Source organism: Apus apus, chromosome 16, assembly GCF_020740795.1.
Source record: "Apus apus isolate bApuApu2 chromosome 16, bApuApu2.pri.cur, whole genome shotgun sequence".
Lineage (NCBI taxonomy): Eukaryota > Metazoa > Chordata > Aves > Apodiformes > Apodidae > Apus > Apus apus.
The window spans coordinates 1,569,074-1,593,523 of NC_067297.1; the positions used below are offsets into that span (position 1 = coordinate 1,569,074).

Genomic DNA, 24,450 nt, shown 5'->3' on the forward strand with positions numbered 1-24,450 from the left:
TAGGTAGAAATTCTTCACTCTGAGGGTGGTGAGACCCTGGAACAGGTTGCCCAGGGAAGCTGTGGCTCCCCCATCCCTGGCAGTGTTGAAGGGCAGGTTGGATGGGGCTTGGAGCAACCTGGGCTGGTGGGAGGTGTCCCTGCCCTTGCAGGAGATTGCATGATCTTTATGGTCCCTTCCAACCCAAACCAGCCTCAGATCCCATGATTCTCTGATATTTATAAAGTATGCATATGCCAGTTACAGCTCCTGTATGTTACCATGCAAAGGCTTTCAGAGTATCCCTGCAAACAATCTGGCCATCTCAGCCTCATGTCACTCAGGAGTTGTTTAATCACCTTGAGTGAGGCAACTGCACAGAATGGTGCGGGTCAGCTGAACCTCTAAGCACATTTAAACACACCACTTGGACAGCCCTGAACAGGCAGAAAACCCACCCAAACCTCTAGATCTTAACTTTTTTTCCTCTCAAGACTCCAACAGCTGTTGATGGAGCTGTGACAAGCTGGGTTATGATTTGTTGTCAGGGCTGTCAAACCCCTGCTAGGCCCTGAGCAGCTCCATGTCTGCAGGCACAGCAGCTGCCTTCAAATCAACCCTCACCTCAGGGGAAGGCTTCTTGTTGCAAAAGCTTTAACATTACAAAACAGGTTGTGAGATGGTATTTTAAGTATTTTTTCATAGCTCTCTTTGTAATTGTTTCATATAAAATTCCTTCAGTGAGAGGAAACAACTGACAACACTGCACTAACTGAACCAAAGGAAAATGTGTTTCTGCTGAAATGAAAAGCCTTCCAGGAACAGCTTCACTGAAACCAAATTAGTTCAGTAAAAAATCAGTGCCAATCACTGAAAGGCCACCTAGCTCCCTGCTATGCTTGCACAAATAACAAAAGAAAATAAACCATCATTATACATGTGAGAAATCCATTTTGAGCACTCAGATAAGCTCCTTTATTTTTCCATATGTTCTCCCAGATTTCATTACTACCCACCTGCGGAACCGTTTTCATAGGTTCATAAACAGTTCTACATTCATCTCCAGGTTCTTGCCTCCCATTTATACCACAAATAATAAAGGATCATTAGGCCAGAAGTTCAGTTCATTGATAGCTGTGAAGCCCTAATGCTCCTAATCCTGCACAAATATGCAACATTCAGATGCACCAGCAGAAATCAGCACACAATTCTATTTACGGTCATGTTGGAGATCTGAGGAATCACACTCATTCCAACCAGCCTGGCCAGTGGAACAAAAAATAGCAACTAGTTTAAGTGTGATTCTGAGGTCCCTGGAAACAGAGCTGGGGATGAGATGATGTCAGTCAGATCTCAGTAACCAAAAAAAAATAGTAATTAAAACAATTCAACCAAAGTCTCCACTGCTTGGAGAGTTAACTTCCCAACCTGCTCCAGAGACAGCCCAGTGCAACCTCCCTGCTGAAACTGAACAGGAAATCACCACCAGAGAACCACAAACCTTTTCCAAACACTGCATCACTGTGTGAGGTACAGCACATCCCCATATGCTCCATCTTCCTTGTGTTATCATGGAATGGTTTGGGTTGGAAGGGACCTTAAAGATCATCTAGATCCAGCTCCCCTGCCGTGAACAGGGCAGGGACACCTCCCACCAGCCCAGGTTGCTCCAAGCCCCATCCAACCTGCCCTTCAACACTGCCAGGGATGGGGCAGCCACAGCTTCCCTGGGCAACCTGGGCCAGGCTCTCACCACCCTCACAGCAAAGAATTTCCTCCTCATGTCTCACCTAAATCTCCCTCTTCCAGTTTTCATCCATTCCCCCTCATCCCATCCCTTCCTGCCCTTGTCCCAAGCCCCTCCCCAGCTTTCCTGGAGCCCCTTCAGGCACTGGAAGGTGCTCTCAGGTCTCCCTGGAGCCTTCTCTTCTCCAGGCTGAACACCCTGACTCTCCCAGCCTGTCTCCAGAGCAGAGCTGCTCCAGCCCTCCCATCATCTCCATGGCCTTCTCTGGACTCTCTCCATGAGCTCCATGTCCTTCCTGTGTCGGGTGCTCCAGAACTGGACACAGCTCCTGATGGAGTCCACAAAAGCCAAGTAAAGATGGAAGAAACCCCTCTCTTCAAGCAACCTTTTGAGTACAACAATAGATCCACCAAGCCCTTGTAACTACAAAGACTGAGAGGACTAAGAAAGGTCTGAAGAGCTCCCTCCATAACATTACTTAACTACTAGCACTTGTAACTGAATAAAATCATCACTGCAATTCACAGATATAATTTAGCAAGTCGCTGATTTTCTGTTGACCTTTATACAGCAACGTCCTGTCTACCTTCAGTTCCTGTGCTGGCAGAAATGCTGCCTGTAACAGGTCATCAGCTTCAGCAGTGGGTGAGACAAAAAACACTCACCCTCACCACCGTTCATTTCCAGGTAGGTTCTCATGAGTTTAGGACACTTTATATAACATGTGAAGTCAAATCATCTTCCCACAAAAATCAAAAAATGCTTCTTCCTAACTTTGATTTTCTGGGACCAAAACACAAGCTACAAAAAGCCTGTTACAGCCCAGATTTAGCTACATAAAGGTAGGCCTAGATGTTTAAAAATTGCAAACAGAAAACCAGCAGGAGCTGGGGGTGAGATTTTTCTAGAAATCTGATTGGAAAACAGAAGCAACACTCCTGACAGCCCAATCTCAGCTGAGGATCTCTGAAGCTTGCCTTCCCGTTCAGCCCCCTCAGCTCTTCAGCCCGTGCACACTGCCCAGCTCCTCAACACTTAGTGAGAATAATGAGCTTTTTGTTACCAATTGTCTGTGTCTCTGGGCTCTGTCCCAGGGTACAATATCTGAGACAAGTTATTGGATGAATTTTAAGTATCAATATTACTTTTTTTCTCCCTGAGGTAAAGCAAAAAGAGCAAATTTTTGAACTGTGATCAATAACGAAACTACAAGTCCCAAAATCATCTTCAGCAGATCAAAAGCTGCTGAATGAGCTTTTAGCCCCCTGCTCCTCCAAAAGGAAGCAAAAAGCTATTTTTATGGCAACATATCTAGAGAGAAAACTATACATGGGCTTCCAATCATATGGATCATCAAGCACCACCTGATGTGAGCTGTAGAGCCAGAATGATGAACTGGATGCCTTGAAAAAAATCTATTACTAAATGTCAAGATAAGGAAAAAAAAGAAATCAGAAAAGAGAAAAACTTTCCCCCCACTGATTTTAAAATGACAAATGAGAAACGATGTGATCATTTAACACAGTCTTATCAGAACTGCAGAAAATGGAATGTCAAGGATGAAACCATTTCAGTCTGAGGTCTTCTGAACATTTCAGTCCCTACCCCAGAAATCCCCCAGAATGCAAAGGAATTTATTCCCTTCTCCTGCAGAGTGAGGAAAGGAGAAGGGATGCTTCCCTGGTGAGGTGTCCCCAGGTCTGTGCCCACACACCTTTTGTGCACAATAAAAGGCACAAAGCAGCCTGAAATGCAGGTTCTAAGTTGAACACGAAACCCTACATAAATTACACTATTCTCTTTTGTAGATACATATAAACAGACATACTTCTAGGTACTACCATAATAATAAAATACCCCAAGTCTTTGAAAAATTAGCATGTGCTGGAAAGCATTTTTCTCAGAGCTGAACAGGGGATGGAGCAATTCCTTCACATTCAGAACCATACCATGCTCACCTTTTTGTTATTTGGAAGCAAAAATAGGAGGATTTAAAGAGGATGGTCTGCTGCCACAAGTCAATTTGTTCTCCCTTCACAGAACAAGAACTCTTAAGTCAGGTACATCATGTTTTGTGGCCTGCTCTTAACCTTTGAGCACGTGGTCCTCTGACCCAGGTCGTATGAATCTGTCAGCTTTGCTGCTCTCTAAATTTAGCTTGTGCTTCAGAGAGCAGCTTTTCCTTTCTGTCTGCTCAGAAGGAATGGGTGGCTAGGCAGACTTAATGGCATTATCAGTATTCAGTATCTTTTTAATCCCTTTGTAGTTTGATTTTTCAAAGAGATTTTAAACATTTATGGCAGGGTAACTACACCAGGAAAGTGGCCAAGGTATTAAATGACAGGTTCCAGAATCTTTGTTAAAAAAAAACCCAACAAACAGATGCTGAAATATATTTCTTACTGAAGAGGCTGCCAAAAACCAGTTTCTCAGGAACACAATTTTGTTATGTTCTGCTGGACTCAGTCTAATGAAGAAACTGATTAAAACTATCTCAAATACGTAGACAGAGCTGACACCTGCATCCTGCTGTAATTTGAGTTTTATATCTCCCTTAAATAATGTTGATATTTGTCCCTGTTTATTTTGCAGTCTTGAGTATTGCCCATATGAGAATTAGAGAAAAACCCAAGGAGTACCCAGCCAGAGATGCCATTTAACATTTCTTCAGCTGGGTTGATATCTTCAACTTGTATTTTTTCATTTTTATATTGAAAATAAAAGTCTGTCTTAACTGGGGTGAATTGCCTAGGAATGACTTGCAGAAGCTGTAAATGCTGAGTGCTCCTACACTATGTGTTTGGAATTCAAAGATTATTACTCCCACTCAGAGGGAACATGTAAGTCTCCCTTACACCATTTAGGGCTTAACAAGGGCCACTGCCTGCTGCTGCCTCACATGTTCTTGGAGTTTTGAATAGGTATAAGTCAATACATACACAGGCAGCAAATGCAAAGAATCACAGAATGTGTTGGGTTGGAAGGGACCTTTAGAGGTCATCCAGTCCAACCCCCTGCAGGGAGAAGGGACCTCTGAATAGATCAGGTTGCTCCAAGCCCCAGCAAGCCTGACCTTGAGAGTCTCCAGGGATGGGGCCTCCAGCACCTCTCAAGGCAACCTGTTCCAGGGTCTCACCACCCTCAAAGCAAAGACTTTCTTCCTAAGATCTCATCACGTTCTCCCCTCTTCCCCCCTTCTCCCATCCCTTCCTGCCCTTGTCCAAAGTCCCTCCCCAGCTTTCCTGGAGCCCCTTCAGGCACTGGAAGGTGCTCTAAGGTCTCCCTGGAGCCTTCTCTTCTCCAGGCTGAACACCCTCCAACTCTCCCAGCCTATCTCCAGAACAGAGCTGCTCCAGCCCTCAGATCATTTTTGTGACTCCTCTGGACCCACTTCAACAGGTCCATGTCCTTCCAGTGTTGAGGGCTCCAGAGCTGGACCCCACGAGGCCTCATCAGAGCAGAGGGGCAGTCTCAGCTCTCTTGATCTGCTGGCCAAGGACACCAAGTTATCAGGTCTAAAAGGTCAAGCTTTGCTGAACGTTATCTCATGCAAGGGGTCCTGCCATTCTTGTTTGACATCTAAACACTCAGGGTGGTTTATGTTTTGTTCCAAGGTCCTGCTCTCTACACCACTTCTGGGATCTTTCTGGAGTGGAACAGCAGGACCTCACTCCAGAAAGAGTCCCAGGGAGGAGCAGCCTGGCTACCACTCCACCAGGCAGCCCAGAGGGGACCAGGCCAGGTTTTGTTGCCTCTTCTCAGCCTAGTTCTCCAGTTCCACCCTAGCAGGTCCTGGGCTTTCATGCAACAACCCACATCATGTTATATATGCAAAAATACAGCAACACATAAACCAGACCTCTCTCTACTTTGACTACATTATAAATATATTATTTTAAAACCCCTTTAATACTTTTGCTAAAGTCTATCAGGCTCAGTGAGGGGTCATCTGGGGCCAGAGGAGCCCAAACACCTTTCATTACTAGCCAAGATTCCCAGTTACAACTTATTTCAGCTGGAACACCCCATTTACAGCCAGGCTGCTCCACCTGCAAGAGCCTCACCTGTACACAACAGCAGGGATACGCTTCCAGGACCTAAAGCTTGCCACACTCTCCAGCTCTTTATCCGTGATCCAGGCAGGAACTATGATTTCCTGGGGGTAACTCCCACAGAGCCTGTGAGAAAAGTGGTGCAAAGGGTTAGATGTCAGTGGTAGGGAGCAGTTCCACACTTCCCAGCCAACACACACAGATAAGTAGTGGAAGGTAACTGGCAGCTGTTCACCCCAGAAAACTGCCATGTTGTTACTTCCTGTTTCACTCTATACTAATAAACTCCTGCTTTGCATATCCAGGATCACTGGGAACATCCAGGTGCACAAATGCACTTCAGAACTAGGAGATTCAAGCTGGTGTTTTCTTAGGAGATTCTCATGTAAGCAATTTTTCATTGCTTACATAATAATAATTAACTCCAGCAGCTGAAATAAAGTGGACAGTAGGAAAAAACCTCCATGTCTCTCCATTGGCCACTTGACTTGTGGGTCAGCAGCAAGCCACCTTGGGCTACTGGATTCAGGACAGAAGACTCATGGAAAAAGGGCACTGGCTGCTCAGCCCTGGCTGGAGACAGGAACCTGAGAGCACTGGCTTGTGTTTGACTGGAGAACTGGAACTTTCTTCTACCAGATGCACCTCCTACCCCACCAGCTGACTAATAAAGCCCTGACTGCCCATGAGAAGAGCACAAGCAGCCAGGGGCTGCCGTACATTGCTGGACCCTGCACTAGTTCATCCCCAGTCCACCCACTTAAAGAGATGGGTTTACTGTTGAAGCAGGACAGACCTGTGTCTGAGCCCATTTATTCAGAAAAATACATCAATCATCCTGAAAAATTCTCTTTATCAAGTGCTGGCCACAAGAAGGAAAGAGGTAGTTTGTGCCATCCTGCTTTCATATGACATAAAAGTTTTCTCCTCTTTATTATTAAATATGCAAGGGATAGCTATTTTTTTTTTTCTTCCCTAGATTTTTAGAGACCAAGACAGATTCTTCCTGCAGTGACACCAACTACCAGCTGCAAGTCATTACCCTGCAAAGACAGAGCAATGAAACATTTCATCACAAAGTGCCAACCCTGGTTTTGCTCTGAACTGGATCAGGGACCACCCAGGACTCTGTCCAACCACCCGTGCATGGAGGAAAACTTTTCTCTGCTCCTGCAGCTACAGAAGACGACATTTCTCTGGGCTTTCAGGAACACAGGGAGTGTTCTCACTTATTTTCAGGATCTACAAGCTTAACTCTTCCAAACCAACTTCTTTTTTTAATACAAGTCTTTGTCAAAAGTTGGAGAATAAGACACAATATATTTTTTTTATTTAATAAGTTCCAGCTCCACTCTTTGCTCACTTAAGGCTTCCATTTCTTCCATTATAATGTTTATTCTCTAAGACATCCTCCAGCAAGCACGTCCAAGTCTGGATTTGGTATTTCTAAGCCTACAAAATTGCAGCAGCTCATAAAATATTAAAAAATACTTTAAAAGCACTTTTTTTTTTTCAATTAAAAAAAAACACATCATAATTCTAATTGTCCCTTATTAGAAACTGCAGAACTTGGAAAAAGTTCCAGTGATCTGCTGTAACAAAATGGGTGTTTTGAGAAGGCATCTGGCTGTGAATCAGCAACCCACGTAACTTACTTGTACTTTTCATTGATGTTGGAAATCCTCCAGGCATTGTTCATATCAAAACCCATCCGCTCCACTTCATTTTTAAACCTTGAAGTTACATGTTCTCCTGGGTATCAAAATCAGGGAGAGAAAAGAAATCCAAAATGAGATTCCTACCTTTCCAAATAGTTAAACCACCACTGAACTCAGACTTACTCAAAACTGAAAAGAGAAAGGAACAGCCCAAAACCACCACCTACATTTCACAACCCTATTTTGAAAATCAAGATGAGGAGAACCCACTTTTTCCTCTGGATTGACCAGCTTCTGTAAACTCTTACAAGAAACAGTAACACCTGAACCAGGCACTTCAACAAAAGCAAATTAGGATCCATCAGCAGTTTGAGGGGGAAAATGTTTGGTAGTTTTTCTTGTCTGAAGTTGAGAAGAATTTTATCAACGAAAAGAACGTGAAGCTCTGGTCTGACTGATATGTGAGGGGATGACACATGGAATGGGGTTCTGGAACCTGGGCAATCTCCATTTAGCATGAAATTTCAGCCACAGGTTTCCTGGCTGATTGTAGGCAAGTCTTGGCATTTAACCTGCATCTCAGTTTTCCATCCGTAAATTGGACATTATTCCTCCATCAGTCATGTGGAGATATGAAGATTAAATGCATAAATTAATGTCTGACTCAAATATCAGTCACAAGATCCTCACCAATTCCTGGATTAATATATTAAAGGAACTGGAATGAGCTCCCTTTACTTCCTAGACACTCCTTTAAAAGTATGAAAAATACAATGGGAAAATATACAATGGTAATAAAGAAAAACATGTTCTGATAGGCAGAAAGCCTAGAGAATCAGAACGTACTAAATCAACATGTACAAGAGAATAATGTCCTAAATTTCCAGGTTCACAGAGCTAAGAAATGTGATAAATTTAATAAGCATGTGAGCAACACTAAATACAATGATTCTGAAAGTCTGCTCATTGCTTGTCTCTTTAAATTACTGTATCATTAAATCATGAGGTTAAATCATCACCCAAGAGGGGGAAAAATAAATCTTGTTTCAAATTACTGCTGTAAGTGTTATATCTTTCCATTATGTATTTCAGAAAACCCTTAAAGACTTTAAATCCCTCAGATATATGTAGATCTCAAAGATGTAAAGGTACACTGAAAGAATTTTTTTGGTGACATTGCAGAACAAGTCGAGCTAGAGAAATAGGTAATTTAATCATAAATTAGCAGCCTAACAAGAGGCTTAATTAACTGTGAAAGAAAAGCTATAATGTTTTCCACTCCTCCAGGTCAGCTCATAGACTGACACTGGTACTTTGCAAATCCAGACATGCTTTGCAATATGGAAACGTGCAAGATCTGTGCCATGAGATTGATGTTTTTACATTTTTTGGAAGGCACGTGAGACTGACAGTGTGTGCAAATGGAGAACAGCCACTCAACAGGCACATGGCAGGAAAATCTATGGACCTGACTGACCTTCATCACTTACTCCCTTCACTGGTCCACCAGTCCCATAAAAAAGCACCAGCTCTGCCTCCTGTGGTGTCCTCTCTGCAGGGAGCTGATCTCAGCACCACACAAGCAGTGCAGTTCTGCTTCACCTTCCCTGCTGCCAGGTCAGCTAGATTGGAGCTTGCCAACCATCTCCTGCTTCTCACGTGAGCTCTGCTTGAGCTGGAATTGATTATCTCCTCACCACCTACTTCAACGCATCAGCTGCTCAGTCCCTGCTGCACAAAAGCTGGAGCCTCCAGAGAGGTGCCAACTCTGAGGAGCCCTTTGACCCTCTGTCAAGTGCAGAGGTGAAACTGGGACAATTATATTCCACCTCTGTCATGTTCTTCCTTAGCAGAGACTTAAAAAAAAAACCCACCACCCAACCCAAAGAGCATTGTCTTGGAACAGCAGCATGTTCTTGCAGCACTTAGGACAGACTCCATTATCAGCTGCTGTGGGGAATGGTGGTTAACATTTGTGATAGTTCCTTCAGGATTTTTCTGGATAGCAAATGAGAATACTGGAGCTACCCCCAGCTGCTAGTGGGTTTGAAGACAAACACATGAAGCTACATGAACATGAAATATTCTGTTTGATTTCTCCCTTTTAATTTCTCAGCTACTGTGTGTGTCGTGAGAGCAGATTTTCCTCTGAGAAATGAAACCCTGGTCTGAACATTTTGTCTGTCCCTCCTGAACCACTGCTATTTAGAGGCATTTTGAATCCAGACTGGTAACATTTTGGAAGCATCCTTATCAGCTCTCAAAATCAGAGAAAAAGCAAGCTAAACATTTTGTTGTCTTGTGCCTTCTGACTATGAAAACTGATCTTGTGAGCCAGAGTTCATAACTCCCATTCCTTACATTTTTTCCCCAGAAGTTGGTACTTAGATTTTAAAGCACTTTGGTATTTTTCTCTGTATCTACCAAATATTGGGTTCCTTGGATACAACAAAATAAATTACCATGTCTTGGGATTAACTTCCATAACATTCCCATAGATTTGTTTCAACTACAATTCAACTCTTGGAAAGAGAGTATTTGCCACCAGAAATAAACAAGCTACAGGGAAGAAAAAATTACTAAACAAAATGATTTGGCAGCCACAGCCACAAGACCAAAAATTTGATTGCTAGAAGTTAATTAAAAGGTAAATGGACTATAAGGAGACTTAGCAAGTCATCTACATGTCTATCTTCCAGTTCCTGAAGTTAGTTAGGAAGGAAGAGACTTGAGTTTAAAATTCTGCTCTGAGGATTATTTGGGTTTTGGCCTTTTTTTCAGTAATCATTAACACAAAGTGTTAACGGAACCAGTGAAGCACCAGGCCCAAGAAGCACCTTCTCCCACTTGTGTGCTGCCTGTTGGCTCCTCTTCCTCAGACACCAAAGAGATGATAGTTCTTGCTCAGCCTCAGAGCAGCTGTAAGAAGTGAATTACACTAACAACCCTCAGCCTGGTAACCAGGACACCTTTCTCAGACAACATGGAGCAGAGAGACTTGGACTGTAGGGGGCCTCAACTTAGATTTCCTAATATTCATAACCACCAGCACCACAATTTTTAGCTTCTATTTACTTATGGGCTTTTAAAACGTTCCAGCAAGGATGATATTTCACTAAAATAGGTATCTGTCTTGCAGCTGGGAATGAACCTCAAGAGCAGGTCAGGGACCGCCTTCTCCTTCATCTCCTGCTCCCCATCATCCACATTTAAGATCACTGTTCTAGCCAATTGCAAAAATATGTGGACACAATCACTAGAAAATGTTTAGATTGAAAGTTGCTGCCCTGGTGACCAAAGCATTATTCGTATTATACATGACTGACTAAACCAAATCCATCACAATCACTTCCTCAGGATATTCAGGTCCTGTTTTGTGTATTGATCCCAAAGCAGCAATGGTGGGAGCTCATCCCTGCTTTGTTTGGCCAGAACAAAACTCAGACTGAGGGGCAGACGTGCAAATTATTACAGGACACCTCATGCCAGTGAGGGTGGAGCTATCCCTACACAACTACCACACAGAGTATATTCACCTGCCAGTGAAGAAGTGCGAGGACTTCAAGACAGAAGAAATTCCATGCTGCAATCTCCCAGGTTCAGTTTACAACAGCACAGACTGAATTTGTTAATAACTTCTGGTGAAAGCTCTGGCTTTCAGCAAACTGGCAGCTGCCAGCCAGTGCATCTGGGATGACTCCCCCAAGTGGTTCCACATACCTGGCCGACACAGGTCCCCGTGCTGCTCCTTCTCACTAGCATACACCTCCATGCACCAGGCGTGATAGGCAAAGGAGAAGAGGTCCTCTATCTTGGAGGGCGGGCGGATGGCGTTGTTCAGTCGCTTCAGCCAGTCTTGACACTGCTCAAAAGTAGAAAACTGACACCTGTCCCAGGAATGAACATTGAGCTGTTAATTTTCAGTAAAAGATGCCAGACTGTAAGCTCTGACAGGCTATGGCAACATCTGTGGCAGCAAGTGCAACACCCTTACTGCTTAGCTCTGCTTCTGGGCACTCTGCAGGGGATAGTAAAAGGGAAACCTTCGGATATCAGTGAATAAAAACACACTCAGGAAGTCAAAACGTACTGTAAGCAGGAAAGCAATGTTCTGTAGTTGGGAATAAACCAGTGGTATGCCCTACAAGGCATGAATGAGGCAGATATTGATGAACATGTTTACTACAAAAGCCGGGCCAGTATCACTGGGATCAGGCTGCAGCTTTTCCACACCCCAAGAGGAATGTGCTACAGCACCTTGCTGGCTGGTGGTCTCAGCTGGGAGCTCACAAACCCACCACAGAACCTACACATCATCTTCCCATAAACAAGAACACATTTTTTAAAATAGACATAGGAGAAATATCCACTTGATTACAATAATCCATTTGAGAATAATGAGGACCAACTCCAGTACCTGAAATCTTACATTATTCCCCTATCTCATATGCTGAGATTCTCTCCCTGTTCTTGGTGGGAAGCCAAACCATGTTTTTGAAAGTGAGCTTTGCCTAATGTCACAGACTAACAACAGCAAGCAAGAATATTCCCTGCACAGGAGAAACTAATCTTCAAAGCAGTATATTAAAATTACATCAGCTTATTTTTCAAAGAGGATTCCTGGACCCTATAGAATAAAAGGCTAAAAATAAGATCAATGATTTTGCTCTGACAGGTTTCTTCAAGATTTTGTTGTGATAAAATATTCATCAAGTATTTACATTCAGCTCAGCCTGGATTCAACTGCGTTCATGGTTAACAGCAGCACCTGTATCCTCTAAGGGCAGGATTTATTTCCCTTACTTGCAAATACCTAAAAGTCAGCCAGTGGAAGGAAAAAGACATGTTTAACTCATGAAACATGTTTAAGTAGCTGTGAGGATCTGCAGCCTGGAGGGTGTTCATTTCCCATCACTATGAAGAAAGCTGAGACCACGACCTTCAACTGGGTAATGCTCTATTAAATACCCATAGCCAGACAGCTCCATCTCACCCTGAAGAGCCCATTTTCCTTCCTGAATTATTTTAAAGTTAGTGATGCAAGTAACAAGTACTATTGTCACTTGAACCCTGTTAATCAAAACATAAACTACTTTGCTCATGAAGAAGAATATGAACACGTTCTAAATCTGGTGTCCCAGCCCCACACTTCATGGTCTCCCAATGGCCAGTGGCACCATTCTCAGAGATGTAGGGAAAGTCACAAGGAAGGGCATAAACACAAATAATTTGTATTCATTCTACAATTGAAGAGAAATAACAAATTGATACAGAGAGCAAGGGTGACAATTTTTAAATGTCAAGAGCTACAAGCTAAAGAGGAAGTTAAATATTTAATTCAAATTAAACTAAGTATTGCTTCTAAAGTAAAATCAGTCCTCATCAAAAGAGAGCATTTCAGGAAGCAGCTGGCCTGTTAAACATTCTGAGTGCTCAGATATGACTGGGGATCATTTCATTATACAAAAGGTACTGCCAACAAACATTTAATCAAAAAGAAATGTTCCTTTCTTGTTAATTAAAGTTTATAGATCCAAATTCATTTCTGCAGCAGAAAAGCAGGGAAGAGCTGTAGCTCAGGCTCAGTGACTCCCAGGGCAGAGTCTGAAGTCTGCTGAAGGACAGACAGAAAGAAGTACTGCCTACTACATGATGCTGTCTGCTTCGCTGGGTTACAGAGCTGGTTGCAGACCTGGATTTACCTTATTCACCCCCAATAAGCTCCTGTCTCTTAAGGACACCAAGGGTACCCTCAGAGCTGTTCAAAATGCAGGGTGGCTGATGCTACCCAGAGTGAAGGTTTTACATGGAACAGCACAAGCCCATAACCTTAACCCTCCAAACCCCACATCTTGATTAAACACTCCCTCAAGAAATGTTTCAGTGGCTTCACCTAGTTCTGCATCTTCTGATTGAAGCAACACATTATAACTGATTGTGAGGCAGAGAAAATGCAGTGAGAGCAAAATTAATTTCAGAATAAAATCAAGATTAGCCACTGAGGCTCAGACCAAGGTTTGCTGCTGTGTTGTATAACAGCAAGCAAAAATGCAGCTCATCTTGCTCCCACCCTCTTCACCCAGCTAACACAGGCAAAACCAGGGAAAAAAACATCTTTTGAGTGAAAGCAAGTCCACCAAGTAAGAAAAAACATCTCCTTCAAATGTCACAAGTGCCCACAGCATGTGGAAAGCAAAGGAAAAAGGCTCCTACCTTATAACCTTGCAGTCTTTGCAAGTCAAATGAAGCTGAAATATATCTCGGCACTCAACACTTTCTATAAGTTGCAATGGAACCTGCAATGAGAAGGATGATATAATTTTATTTCCAACAGCACCAACACTAACTCCTTTCCATCTCTCACAAGGGTTTATTACAGGACTGTGTGGAGTCTGAAAAGGGAGAGAAAAACAAAGACAACTAAGTGTAACTACTCAAAAGGTCTGAAGTATGGTAGCACAGATCAGGAGTTCCAGCTCCACTGCTGAAGGGTTGCAAACCTGAAGGGACCACACAAGAAGAGCTGAGCAGTCTGCAGAACTGGGGACACACCTGAAGGCTGGAAAAGCAGCAGAAACCCACCAGCTCCTCTCTCATGGAAACATCTTTCTCTCTTATAGGTCCAAATGTAGAAATCTTGGAAATGTAATTTTAGCTGGTTTGTATCCAAAAATGAACTGCTAAGCAAGATGTCCCTTAACAGACTGCTGCAGCCTAGACACTTATCATATGGAAATGATCTCTTGGCCTTCATGGCCAAGGGAGCCAATAGTATCTTGGGATGCACAGGCTGCCCAGGGAGGTGGTGGAGTCACCATCCCTGGAGCTACTCAAGAAACGTGCAGATGTGGCACTGCAGGGCAAGCTCTAGTGGGCATGGTGGCTTGTTTCTGGGTTGTGTGGATTTTTATTACTTTTTTGAGGGGTGGTGGGGTTCCCCAGCCCCTCCCTGGGTGGACAGCTGGGACTCTGTGATCTTAGAGGTCTTTTCCAACAGTGACAACTCCGTGATTCTGTATTCAAATCAAGCTGGACTTGAATTTTGGTCCATGTTTTCAGTATTATTACTGTTCCAAGATCTCTGATAGTCTAATAATATATTCCATAACTACCAACAGAAGGGACACATGAAATCAGGATTCCCTCCTGTGAGATAAGCCTCCTCTTCATCTGCCATTCCTAAGCTCAGACTGCAGGGTGACCTGCAGAGAACACACCCAGTGAAGGAGCTGGCAGCCCTAGATACACTGTAACACAGGACTTCAATGCATTTATGGACCAGATCAGATGTGCTGCTGCCAGTTAATCATTTTATTGCCACTAAATTGTTCTAACAGCTTTGTCTAATAAATTAAGGACTGAAACAGATAGTCTGGAGAATCTCAGGGTCTTTTCTTCCCAACTGGACAGTCTGACATACAGCAATAAATTATAAGAAGACTTGTTCTTTCAGGGAAATTGTGCTTTCTCTGTTAATATTATTTTCTGTTTTTCCCCCAGACTTCTTTTATTGCATTTTCTCCCCATGTCAGTCTTCATTTAAGCAGTTCTACACCTTGTTCCCTCCTCCCAGCAGTCTGGGTCTGGCTCCTCATCCTCCTGTCTGCACTCTAATGACATATTAAGTATTCTTCTACTCCTGCATTATTTTTCAATTCCTTCTTTCAAAATCACTCTTTGTTGAATGCCCTTTCAATTTGCCCTCTGCTCAACAGCCATTTTTTTTCCCCTTGACAGCCTGCATGCAGCTCACCATCTATTTCCTCACTATTTGATGTCTTTTCTTCAGGGCAACCTTGCTATTAATCTTTTACATTTTCTTTTCCAATCATAAAAATCTGCCCTCTGATCCTTTTGCAATCTGGTTCAGCTCCTCCACTAGGGCAGGACTGCCCAGAGCACATCCCCAGGGTGGTAATATAGTTTAAATGAGGTGGCCCAGAACCCCGTCAAGATGTATCTTAAAACTGTCTGATGGATGGAAACCACCACTTCCCTTGGGAGATTATTTCAATGTCCAACTGTTCTCATGGCGAAACACTTTCTTCTGGGGTCCAACTGGAATCTCCCCAGGAGTAACTTGTACCCATTACCCCTTGTTTTCTCCATGTGACTCCTTGTAAAAAAGGAGTCTCCATCTTCTTGGTAGCCACCCCTTATGTACATGATAATAAGGTCTCCCCTAAGCCTTCTCTCCAGGATACCATGTAGCACCCAGGAGCCAGGAGCTGTACTCAGTGCTTCCCTCTTGTTCTCCTGGTTCAGAGCCTGAAATGTCAGGGTTATGTTCTGGACTGGTTACTTGAAGCAGCATGAGGCCAAGGCTCTGTGCTGTGTCCTAAAGCATGGTACTACATGATGTATGGAGGATCTGAGGGTGCTAGGTCAGCTCAGAAGGTCTTCAAGGACTCTCCTACATGGAGCAAGTCAAATCTCCTCAGGTGCAATCTCATTCATATAACCTGCAAGAAGCACCTGAAGAAAATTTTGGTTTTAATTACAATTAACTGCACTCAGGTTTTGTCTTGAAGGCAATCATTAAGTCTCCCTCTGTGAAAGCAGAGAGGGACTAAATTAATATGCAGGCAATGTGAACCATTTGAGCATCAGGGCTTGACAACAAAGCAAGGAATAAGCTCCTGCTCAGCACAGGTGAAACACAACTGTGCTACACCTGCAAGGAAAATACCAACCCAACCATTTTTCCATTAAAGGCCAAGCAAGGGAAAGCTCAGACTAAAACTCACTTCATCTCCAGGACTGGAAGTCTCCCTCATCTTTCCAGCATGACTCTCTTTTTTTAGTTTGTCCAACATCTACTGTTTGAAAGAGGCCACATACAGGTCCATGGTTTCATCAACTACACTAACATTTTAATTCTCTCATAAATGCAATTAGCTTAACAGAGAGAAAAAGGTTTAGACAGAAACACCCCCCAGCTGCAAAGTTGGAAATTTTCTTAAGGAAAGCCAATCAATAGAGACCAGCCTGGGAACCAAGTTTCCCATGTGCACTGAGAGATCACTGTTGAGTCTGCATTTTTATCCCTTGGATAAAAGTCAACACTTTTGAATCTCATAATCCCTCCAATTTATGCATGGTCTACCGGATCTTTTGTTTTTGCATTTGAAACACCATGCTCCTATTACCACTGTGATCTAGGAAAAGATCCATGGAAACACACATGCAGCTCTTTTCTGCAGTGTTGCAACGTGAGCAGTAGCAACTTTGAAATGTACTTCATTTCAAGCACAGGTGCAGGGAGTGACCCAGCAGCACCATGCTCCTCACTGAGGTTTCACAAGCATCCTTTTGACAGCCTGCCCATGGAACTGCAGACAAAAAGAACAGTGAGGTCAAAAACCAGAAGACCAGTGTGCTAGTTTGGTTTGGTGGGGGTTTTGGTAGCAGGGGACGGGCCCCAGGGGGGCTCCGGTGAGAAGCTGAGAAGCTGCCCCTGCTCCAGACCAGCCAAGGAGCCATTAGAGGGACAAGAGATGAACCTCTGCCATGAACATAGGAAAGGACTGAGAGAAGAGCTGAGCAGAGCAGCAGTTACAGAGAAAGAAGAGCTGAGCTGGAGAGGCAGAGGGTGCTGGTGGTTGGTGAGGAAGGAGGGGCAGAAGGTGCCCAAGCAGCAGTTTCCCTGCAGCCCGTGGCGAGATGGCAGCTGTGCCCCTGCACTCCTGGAGGAACCTGGTGGAACATTCCCCGGGGGTGCCAGGAGGGGTGAACTTGGCCAGTGGACTTGGATTTGCTGCCCATGGCCTGGGATGGTGCAGCTGTGGAAGCCCCCAGGCAGGGGAGGTGCCTGTTCCCCAAGCAGCCTGTGACTCTCCAGACATGGTGGGAAGGGCTGATGGAGGAGAGGTTGGTGGAGGACTCTGCCATGGGAGGGACCTCGTGGGGAAGCAGGGCAGGACTGTGAGGAATCCTTCTCCCTGAGGAGGAAGGAGCAGCAGGAACCACCAGCCTGTGACCTGACTCTAAACCCCATCCCCCTGTGCTGTTGGGGGGAAGGAGGGAGAGAAATGGGGAACAAAGGGATTTGGGTGGGAAGAAGGGAGGGGTGGGGTAACGTGTGTGAGCCCTGCTCTGGGGGTGTCTGTGTCCTGTGGGCACTGATTAGTGCGAAATTAAATCGTTATTTTTTGCCCAAGTTGAGACTGTTTTGCCCAGGACCTTAATCAGTGAAGATCCCTCCTTGTCCTTGGTCTTGACCCATGAGCTTCTAGCTGGGTTTGTCCTCCCCATCCCAGGGTGTGTGAGGGGGGAGTTGAGTGAGCGGCACCTGGGCTGGGTCTTTGTTGTCCTATTGGGCCCAAACCACAACAACCAGGAATCCATTTTTAACTGGATTCCATTTCCTTCATGCAGCTGCCTTCACTAAGGGGCATCCAGCAGCCACGCATACGTGTGGCTGTCCCTGGAGGAGCACTCCTGCTATGAGGATATCCCACCTACTTCAGGAGCAGATGCCTGCACAGAACAGCTGCACATTCAGGCATGGGCAATGATTTCATTTTACAAGAACTATCATACAGATACTCCCTAAGAATCCTCTTTCTTACACAGAAGTACTTCTCTCCATTGAGGTTACAAGGTCCATAGCACGGCTGGACTTAGGCAGGATAGGGATTTTTATGAAAATAATTCAAAATTATCATAAAAAACCTCAACTTCTAACATTAATAAACATTTAAACGTTTTTAGAAAGGTCTTACAGGTGTTTTCTGAACAGCTCTGGTGACGTGAAAACAGTAGGAAAGAATCTAGATGAACTCAATCAAAAGTTACTCAGTGAAGATTTCATTTAGAAAATCACCATCTGATCAATAATTTTGATCAACATCAAGTGATTATTATTCCAAAATTTAACAGTTTAGTTATGGTTCCTTGAAGATACTCTAACTCCTGCCTTTCTTGGATTCCTGCAGAGTTCCCACTACATTATTACTGATGATCATTTGTAGTTACAGAAGAATAATCTCTATTCTGCTCTACCTCATGCAGTATCTAATTGAATCTTCCTGGTTAATGATGACATATGGAGCAGGACTAACGACCTTGGAGATACCAGAGTGAGAAAGCAGAATCTTGGATATGAAAGTCAGGGAAGCAAAGTTAACATGGCAACATTGAGAAACTTTGATGGACTCTCTCCTGAACACAATATTATTTAAGAAAACAGCACTTCTTTCTACTGCTTAAAAATATTAAATGGAAAATGCTTTAAAATTAATTCCCCCATGTATCCTGAGAACAGATATGCCAGTAAGTGCAGCATGTGCATTAGTGGCTTCTTAGTACTCCCAACAGCTCCTTGAAGAGCACACACAGAGCACAGGGGGAACAAAAGGCTGACAGTGCCAGCTATGAAGAATGTGAAGTTTCCTCACAAAGCCAAATTTTCAGAGGGGCTGAGTCAACTTTTGATGCTTAAATATGTATCTGTTCTCTCTGAAAATTGCATTCTGAACATAATAAATAGATTTTTCATTACCACTAACCTCAAAAGGCAGGGTCACCACACTTTCATCCTAAATTGTCTGATTTGGACTGAGCTCAGAATACCTGTAATACCACAGTAGCATGAACAACACTTACATTCACAACAGACTCCTTGAACTTGATGTGAAGCCTGTAATTAGAAAGTGCAATGATGGCATCTTCTGCTCGTCCAACGTACTCCGTACTCTCCCCATGAAGTTCAATGAATGGGACCTTCAGGAGGGGAAGAAAACTCTTTCAGAAACCATTTCCCAAAAATATGTACCCTCCCGTATGCACACACTCGAGCACACAACCCCATAAAATCAAAATGAAACACTGCTGAGAACTCAGCCTTGCTGTCACTGCTAAGGAGGAAACCCTTGGGTGAGGTTGGTTGGCAGGTTAACTGCAGCATTTTTAAAAGACGATTCCTCATCTTCTCTTCATCTTCCTGAGTGTAAGTGCTTGGTCAGGGAAAAAAAGTGGATTTTTATGAAAAACCTAAGCAAAATATCCTCCCTTTGGCATGCAGTCTGACTGCCTCCTGATTTATGCTCTCACTCCTTACTTAATGGAGAGTGGCATTTTCCATAATGTTATTAAATTAATCCTAAAGTAGGCAAAATATGCAAGATGAATAACAACCTTCTATGCTATTGGTCCCCAATTCACTAAGCAAGCTCAGATAACCAGCTTAGACTGGTTACCTAAATGCTGCTGAGGGCAGCTGGGCAAGTTGTACATTTTGTTTCATATTTCTCACTGCAAACATGAAACTGCAGGACATGCTGCTGTTCAGCTAAGTGAGAAAACCTGCAGCCTTATTATGCTGCACATAAAAATGGCAACTGTTAGATTAAAAATTAAGCCCAATTTAGATGAGCTGGTGAAAGTGTAAAAATGCTCAACTTGAAAATACTCTGCTTTTACATCCACTTAACTTCCATCAATTAAAAAGATTTTATATTAAAATGAAACAAACTACATCTTCAGTTGATGTAAGTACCTTCATGGATAAACTACTTGAACTAAATTAATTTCAAAGAAACTTGGGATAAATAAGAAACAAAAATAATCCACCTGGTTTGAGCCAGGACAGCAACATAAGATTTTTTGACTCCTTGGTAACAAGGAATGATAAAACTTAACTAGCTTAGTTTTAAAGAAAGAGTTCTAACCTGTGGAATAAAACCACCCTTATGTTGGTAAGAAGGGTTTATTACTAAGTTCTCAGTGTCTGAATTATTACACAAGTAATGTCTGTGTTTTTCAGACACTCTAAGGAAACTCCTGTAATAGAATGCCCAAGATCTCTGTCCTACATGAGTATTGAAAATATGTTTCTCTTATTACTGAGCTGAATTGTGAATGAAAATTCTCCAGGAGGGGCCAGAGAATACACAGGTTAGCTGGAGATACTGTGATCTTAACTGGCAAGGAGCAGTGTGGTGATTACCTGAAGGTTCTCATCCTCTCGGATCAGCTGCTTCCTGGGAAAAATCTGATTAGCCTGGATGCATTCAAGGCTGTGCTGAGTCTCTTCATCCTGAGAAACAAAGCGTTACAGTTCACTTCAGCACTGTCACTTGCTGCCTTCTTCACCACATCCCCAGCTGTCAATGACCACTGAAAAGCTCTCACAGGATGGGCTGTTCAGAGAATTCTGGTATCAGTAGCTTCCTAAAGTTACTGAACTTCCAAAAGGCAAGCACTCAAACAGCTAAATATGATCTTAGGAAGAAGTCTCCATCCTGCAGCCTGATTAACAAAGTCATTTAAATAAAGACAGACTTGCAATAGTATTAGGAAAGAATTGAGCCAAAACCAGTCTAGCACTACACTGAAAATTCAACGCCCCACATGCAAACATTCATTCCCTAATGGCTTTCAAATTTTAGCCTGTTCTGCTCTGTCACAGACCCTCCAAACCCATTTTGCTTACCATGACAAGCCCCGGATAGGAGGAGAAATCCTCGTCTTTACTCACAATACTCTGAGGCTTTTCTTCACTTCTTATTAAAATCTAGAAAACCAGAAAAGTAGAACGATGAAGTTCAATTTGTTTTCTTTGGGCAAATAAATACAAATGAAGTTTTAAGGACTGAGGCTGCAGCTATTAGAAAACTGCAAGCAACCAAGTAATTATGACAAGATGAAATCCATATAAACTAACTCTCCTGAGAGACAAAATTGTTTCAAAATGTGGCTGGCTCCTTCTGCTCATTCTGACTAATCACCTTTGGATGTACTGCTGGGAGAATACCCATCTGAACACAGCAATTAGGCCAATGTTTACATCATTTAAATTAAAACATGCTCATCTTTCTATATCACCCTGAATTGTCTCCCAAGTCACTTGCAGATGGTGATTCACAAAGAAATAGGTTATAAAACTAAAGGGATTGTTGTGATCATATAGGCTGATCTCTTACCTAACACAGGTTGTTGGATCCTCCTGGAGTAACCTTGTTTCAACTACAGCACATGAATTAGAGTTCATATACAGGTAAAATTCCTCATTTTATAGTTATGACTCATTTTCTGCACCCAGGGATGCATCAAAATACCCATTTTCTTGCACAGACCTTTCCAAGAGCTCCAGATCATTCTACACTAGTGACTTGCTCTCTCTGCTATCTAACAACCCCCCAGCCTTTTATCATCTGCCATTTTCCTGGAAATACTGAAGAGCTCAGTCTTGAAGTTTATGTAACTGACTGTTAGAAACAATGATGGAAGTGAAAACAGGAGTTACAACTTGATTCTGAGATTTCTCTTTTATGAAGTTTTTAAAGTTCAGGTAGGTTCTTCCCTTTTAAAAAGTAATTCAGATCTTTTATGGGGTTTGTACTCTACAGCACATAAAGATACAAACAAAAATATATCAGTCAAGCTCAGTGAGTTCTCAGCTCATCTGTCACCTCACTTATAAATATATTTCAAATTATCAGTGTTGTGGTTGACAGAGAAAACCACTTTGAATCCATCAGCTGACAAGCACACACTGCAGGAAGCACTAACTACATCCTGTATAGAGTACAGAGCAGTTCCAAAGGGAAAGGAGCAGCTGATATGCTGACATTACAACATCCCACTGCCTAAAAATGATCACTGTCCCCAAAACCTTTGTTAAATAGGAACAACACAATAAACAAAGTGCCTTTATGTCCCCAGAGCAGGGGAGAAACAGTAGATAAAACCTTACAAGTTGGTTCAGCCTGCAAATGGTCCCGTTTGCAGAGGATGCGTGTGTATGTTTTAATATATGTATTCCTACTTTCAACAATATTATTAAAATTATTATTGTTAATATTGGTTTTAAAAAGGTAGAATTATTTAACATTTTTGTTTCCAAAGAACAAGTAGAAGAAAGGTGGTTCATTTATAATCCATGCTGCAACTGACAAAAATATTCAAAGAATTACATTGATTAAAGCTAAGAAGGCCATAAATTCAGCAGGTTTGATCTTTAATATATCAGAGGCCATAAAATTCCAGCCCTTGTATTCAAAACAAGAGCTTGTGCTCCACTCCAGCATGACCGGGTGTTCCTGTACATTGTGTTTGGGTTCACTAATCTTCCAAACCCACGTGTGCTCTTGACTTGAAGATACCAAGAAAGGAGGGGTCCAGCATTTCTCTTGAATCCATCTGGCTTCAGCTTCTAACCTTTGCTTCTCACTGTGTTTTTCAGATTACGTGACACACCAAGTTCTCCTTGATCTACAAGATTTAAGAAATGAGCCTCCTGCTCAATCACATTTCCAGTGATGGCTGGATAATGGCTGGCTAAACAACAGCCCTGTTTATCCAATCAGCCTCTGTCTTACAGTTCATCCTTCAGGAAAGACAGACACAGATTAACCCTGCAGTATCTCCTGATGTAGTGAAGACTGATGATTCAAGAGAAGACAGGTTTTAAAAGTGTAAGGTTTACACAAACCTCCTTCTCCATCCTTAAAATAATATGCTTGCATCTCCAGCTCTCAGGTCTACCAGCCAGAAGAGGGATTACGAGTAAGGGCTTATTTAAATGAACACTTTTGAGGAGGACATCTTGATCACCATTTCTGCAGGCTCTTGGCATGATTATCTTCTGCAGCCAGCCACCTCCTCACCAGCACCAATTCTGCTCCTCCGGAAGACCAGCCACTGTCCAAGTCATTAAGACCAAACATTTCCAGATTCGTGCACTTAGAGAATTTACATACAACTCGACCCAAGCTTTAAACATTAATAGTAAGCCCTTCTGAACAGAAAAAATACTTTGCAACTCCAGAAGCCTCCATCTCCTTCAGTGAAGGATATAATTCATTTCCTGTCATGTCAATAAGCTGATCCCACTTCCTTCAGGATCACTGGATTGAGCACAAAGGAAATCCAGCACTGGGAGAGGGACCACACACTGTTCATTGAATCACAGACTGGTTTGAGTCGGAAAGGACCTTAAAGATCATCTAGATCCAACCCCCTGCATGGGCAGGGACACCTCCCACCAGCCCAGGTTGCTCCAAGCCCCATCCAACCTGCCCTTCAACACTGCCAGGGATGGGGCAGCCACAGCTTCTCTGGCAACCTGTTCTAGCGTCTCACCGCCCTCACCCTAAAGAATTTCCTCATGTTCAACCTAAATCTCCCCTCTGTCAGTTTTAATCCATTACTCCTCATCCTCTCACTACTCACCCTTGACAACAGTCCCTCTCCAGCTCTCCTGCAGGCCCCCCCCTTCAGGACTGCACTCTTTGAGTAGCAGCCCACAACAACACTGCCTGAATTACCTGAAACCACACTTTCAATTTTCTATCCCAAAGCTTTCTAGTCTGTTTCCATCTGTACATTTAGCAAACTCTTCCAGGTGAGTCACATGAATAGAAAAGGACCACAGTGCTTGTGTGACACCTAGGAAGGGATTTCAGGCCCTTACCTCAAGAGCACCATGAGAACAAGAACACTCTTCAGCCTGCCAGCTCCAACAAGCCACCATAACCCACACACCCTGCTCCTCTGAAGGACAGCCTGATACAAACTGAGACTAGCACAAACTGGCTGAAGAAATCTACTGTCAGGTTAACCCATCCCATTCATTTTTCTTATTAGCTGCAGAATGGAATCAGAATTCTTCTCCTGTTTAACTGCAGTTGGCAAATAATCAGCTCTTCTATGACAGTAAAATACCATTTCCCAGAAGTGAAACTGAAATGTTCAAATGCAGCTTAGATAGTAACTGACCAAGGAAACATCTTCATAAAAAGCACCTTCAAATTCAGGGTCCAAGTTATAAATAGGATGACATATAAATAGTAGAGAGCTTACACATCCTGTAGTGGAACCTGTTTTTATTGTTAGAAATAGTATCTTTTTTTGGTCAGGACTGAGGCCAAAAAAGGTTATGTTATCAGAATGTTATCACTTTACTGTGCTGCCCTTTCAACTGTACTTTAACACATATTATATTACAGCAAAAAGAGGTTAGTCTTGTTAAGGTACTTCATCCTTATGTTCTGCTTGAATGGATAAATGA

The 24,450-nt window shown here is 43.0% G+C and overlaps 1 protein-coding gene across 14 annotated transcripts in view; it reads right to left on the bottom strand.

The window, feature by feature from the left end:
- Positions 1-24,450, bottom strand: part of MTMR3 (myotubularin related protein 3) — a 79,609-nt gene that overhangs the window by 22,854 nt on the left and 32,305 nt on the right. For all 14 annotated transcript variants that reach the window (XM_051633960.1, XM_051633967.1, XM_051633965.1 and 11 more), the window contains 7 exons: positions 20,872-20,952; positions 20,386-20,475; positions 19,044-19,160; positions 13,650-13,732; positions 11,157-11,323; positions 7,434-7,530; positions 5,791-5,904 (listed from right to left, as the gene is read on the bottom strand). In XM_051633960.1, coding sequence (XP_051489920.1) covers positions 5,791-5,904; positions 7,434-7,530; positions 11,157-11,323; positions 13,650-13,732; positions 19,044-19,160; positions 20,386-20,475; positions 20,872-20,952 — 749 coding nt within the window. The remainder of the gene's footprint in view (positions 1-5,790; positions 5,905-7,433; positions 7,531-11,156; positions 11,324-13,649; positions 13,733-19,043; positions 19,161-20,385; positions 20,476-20,871; positions 20,953-24,450) is intronic.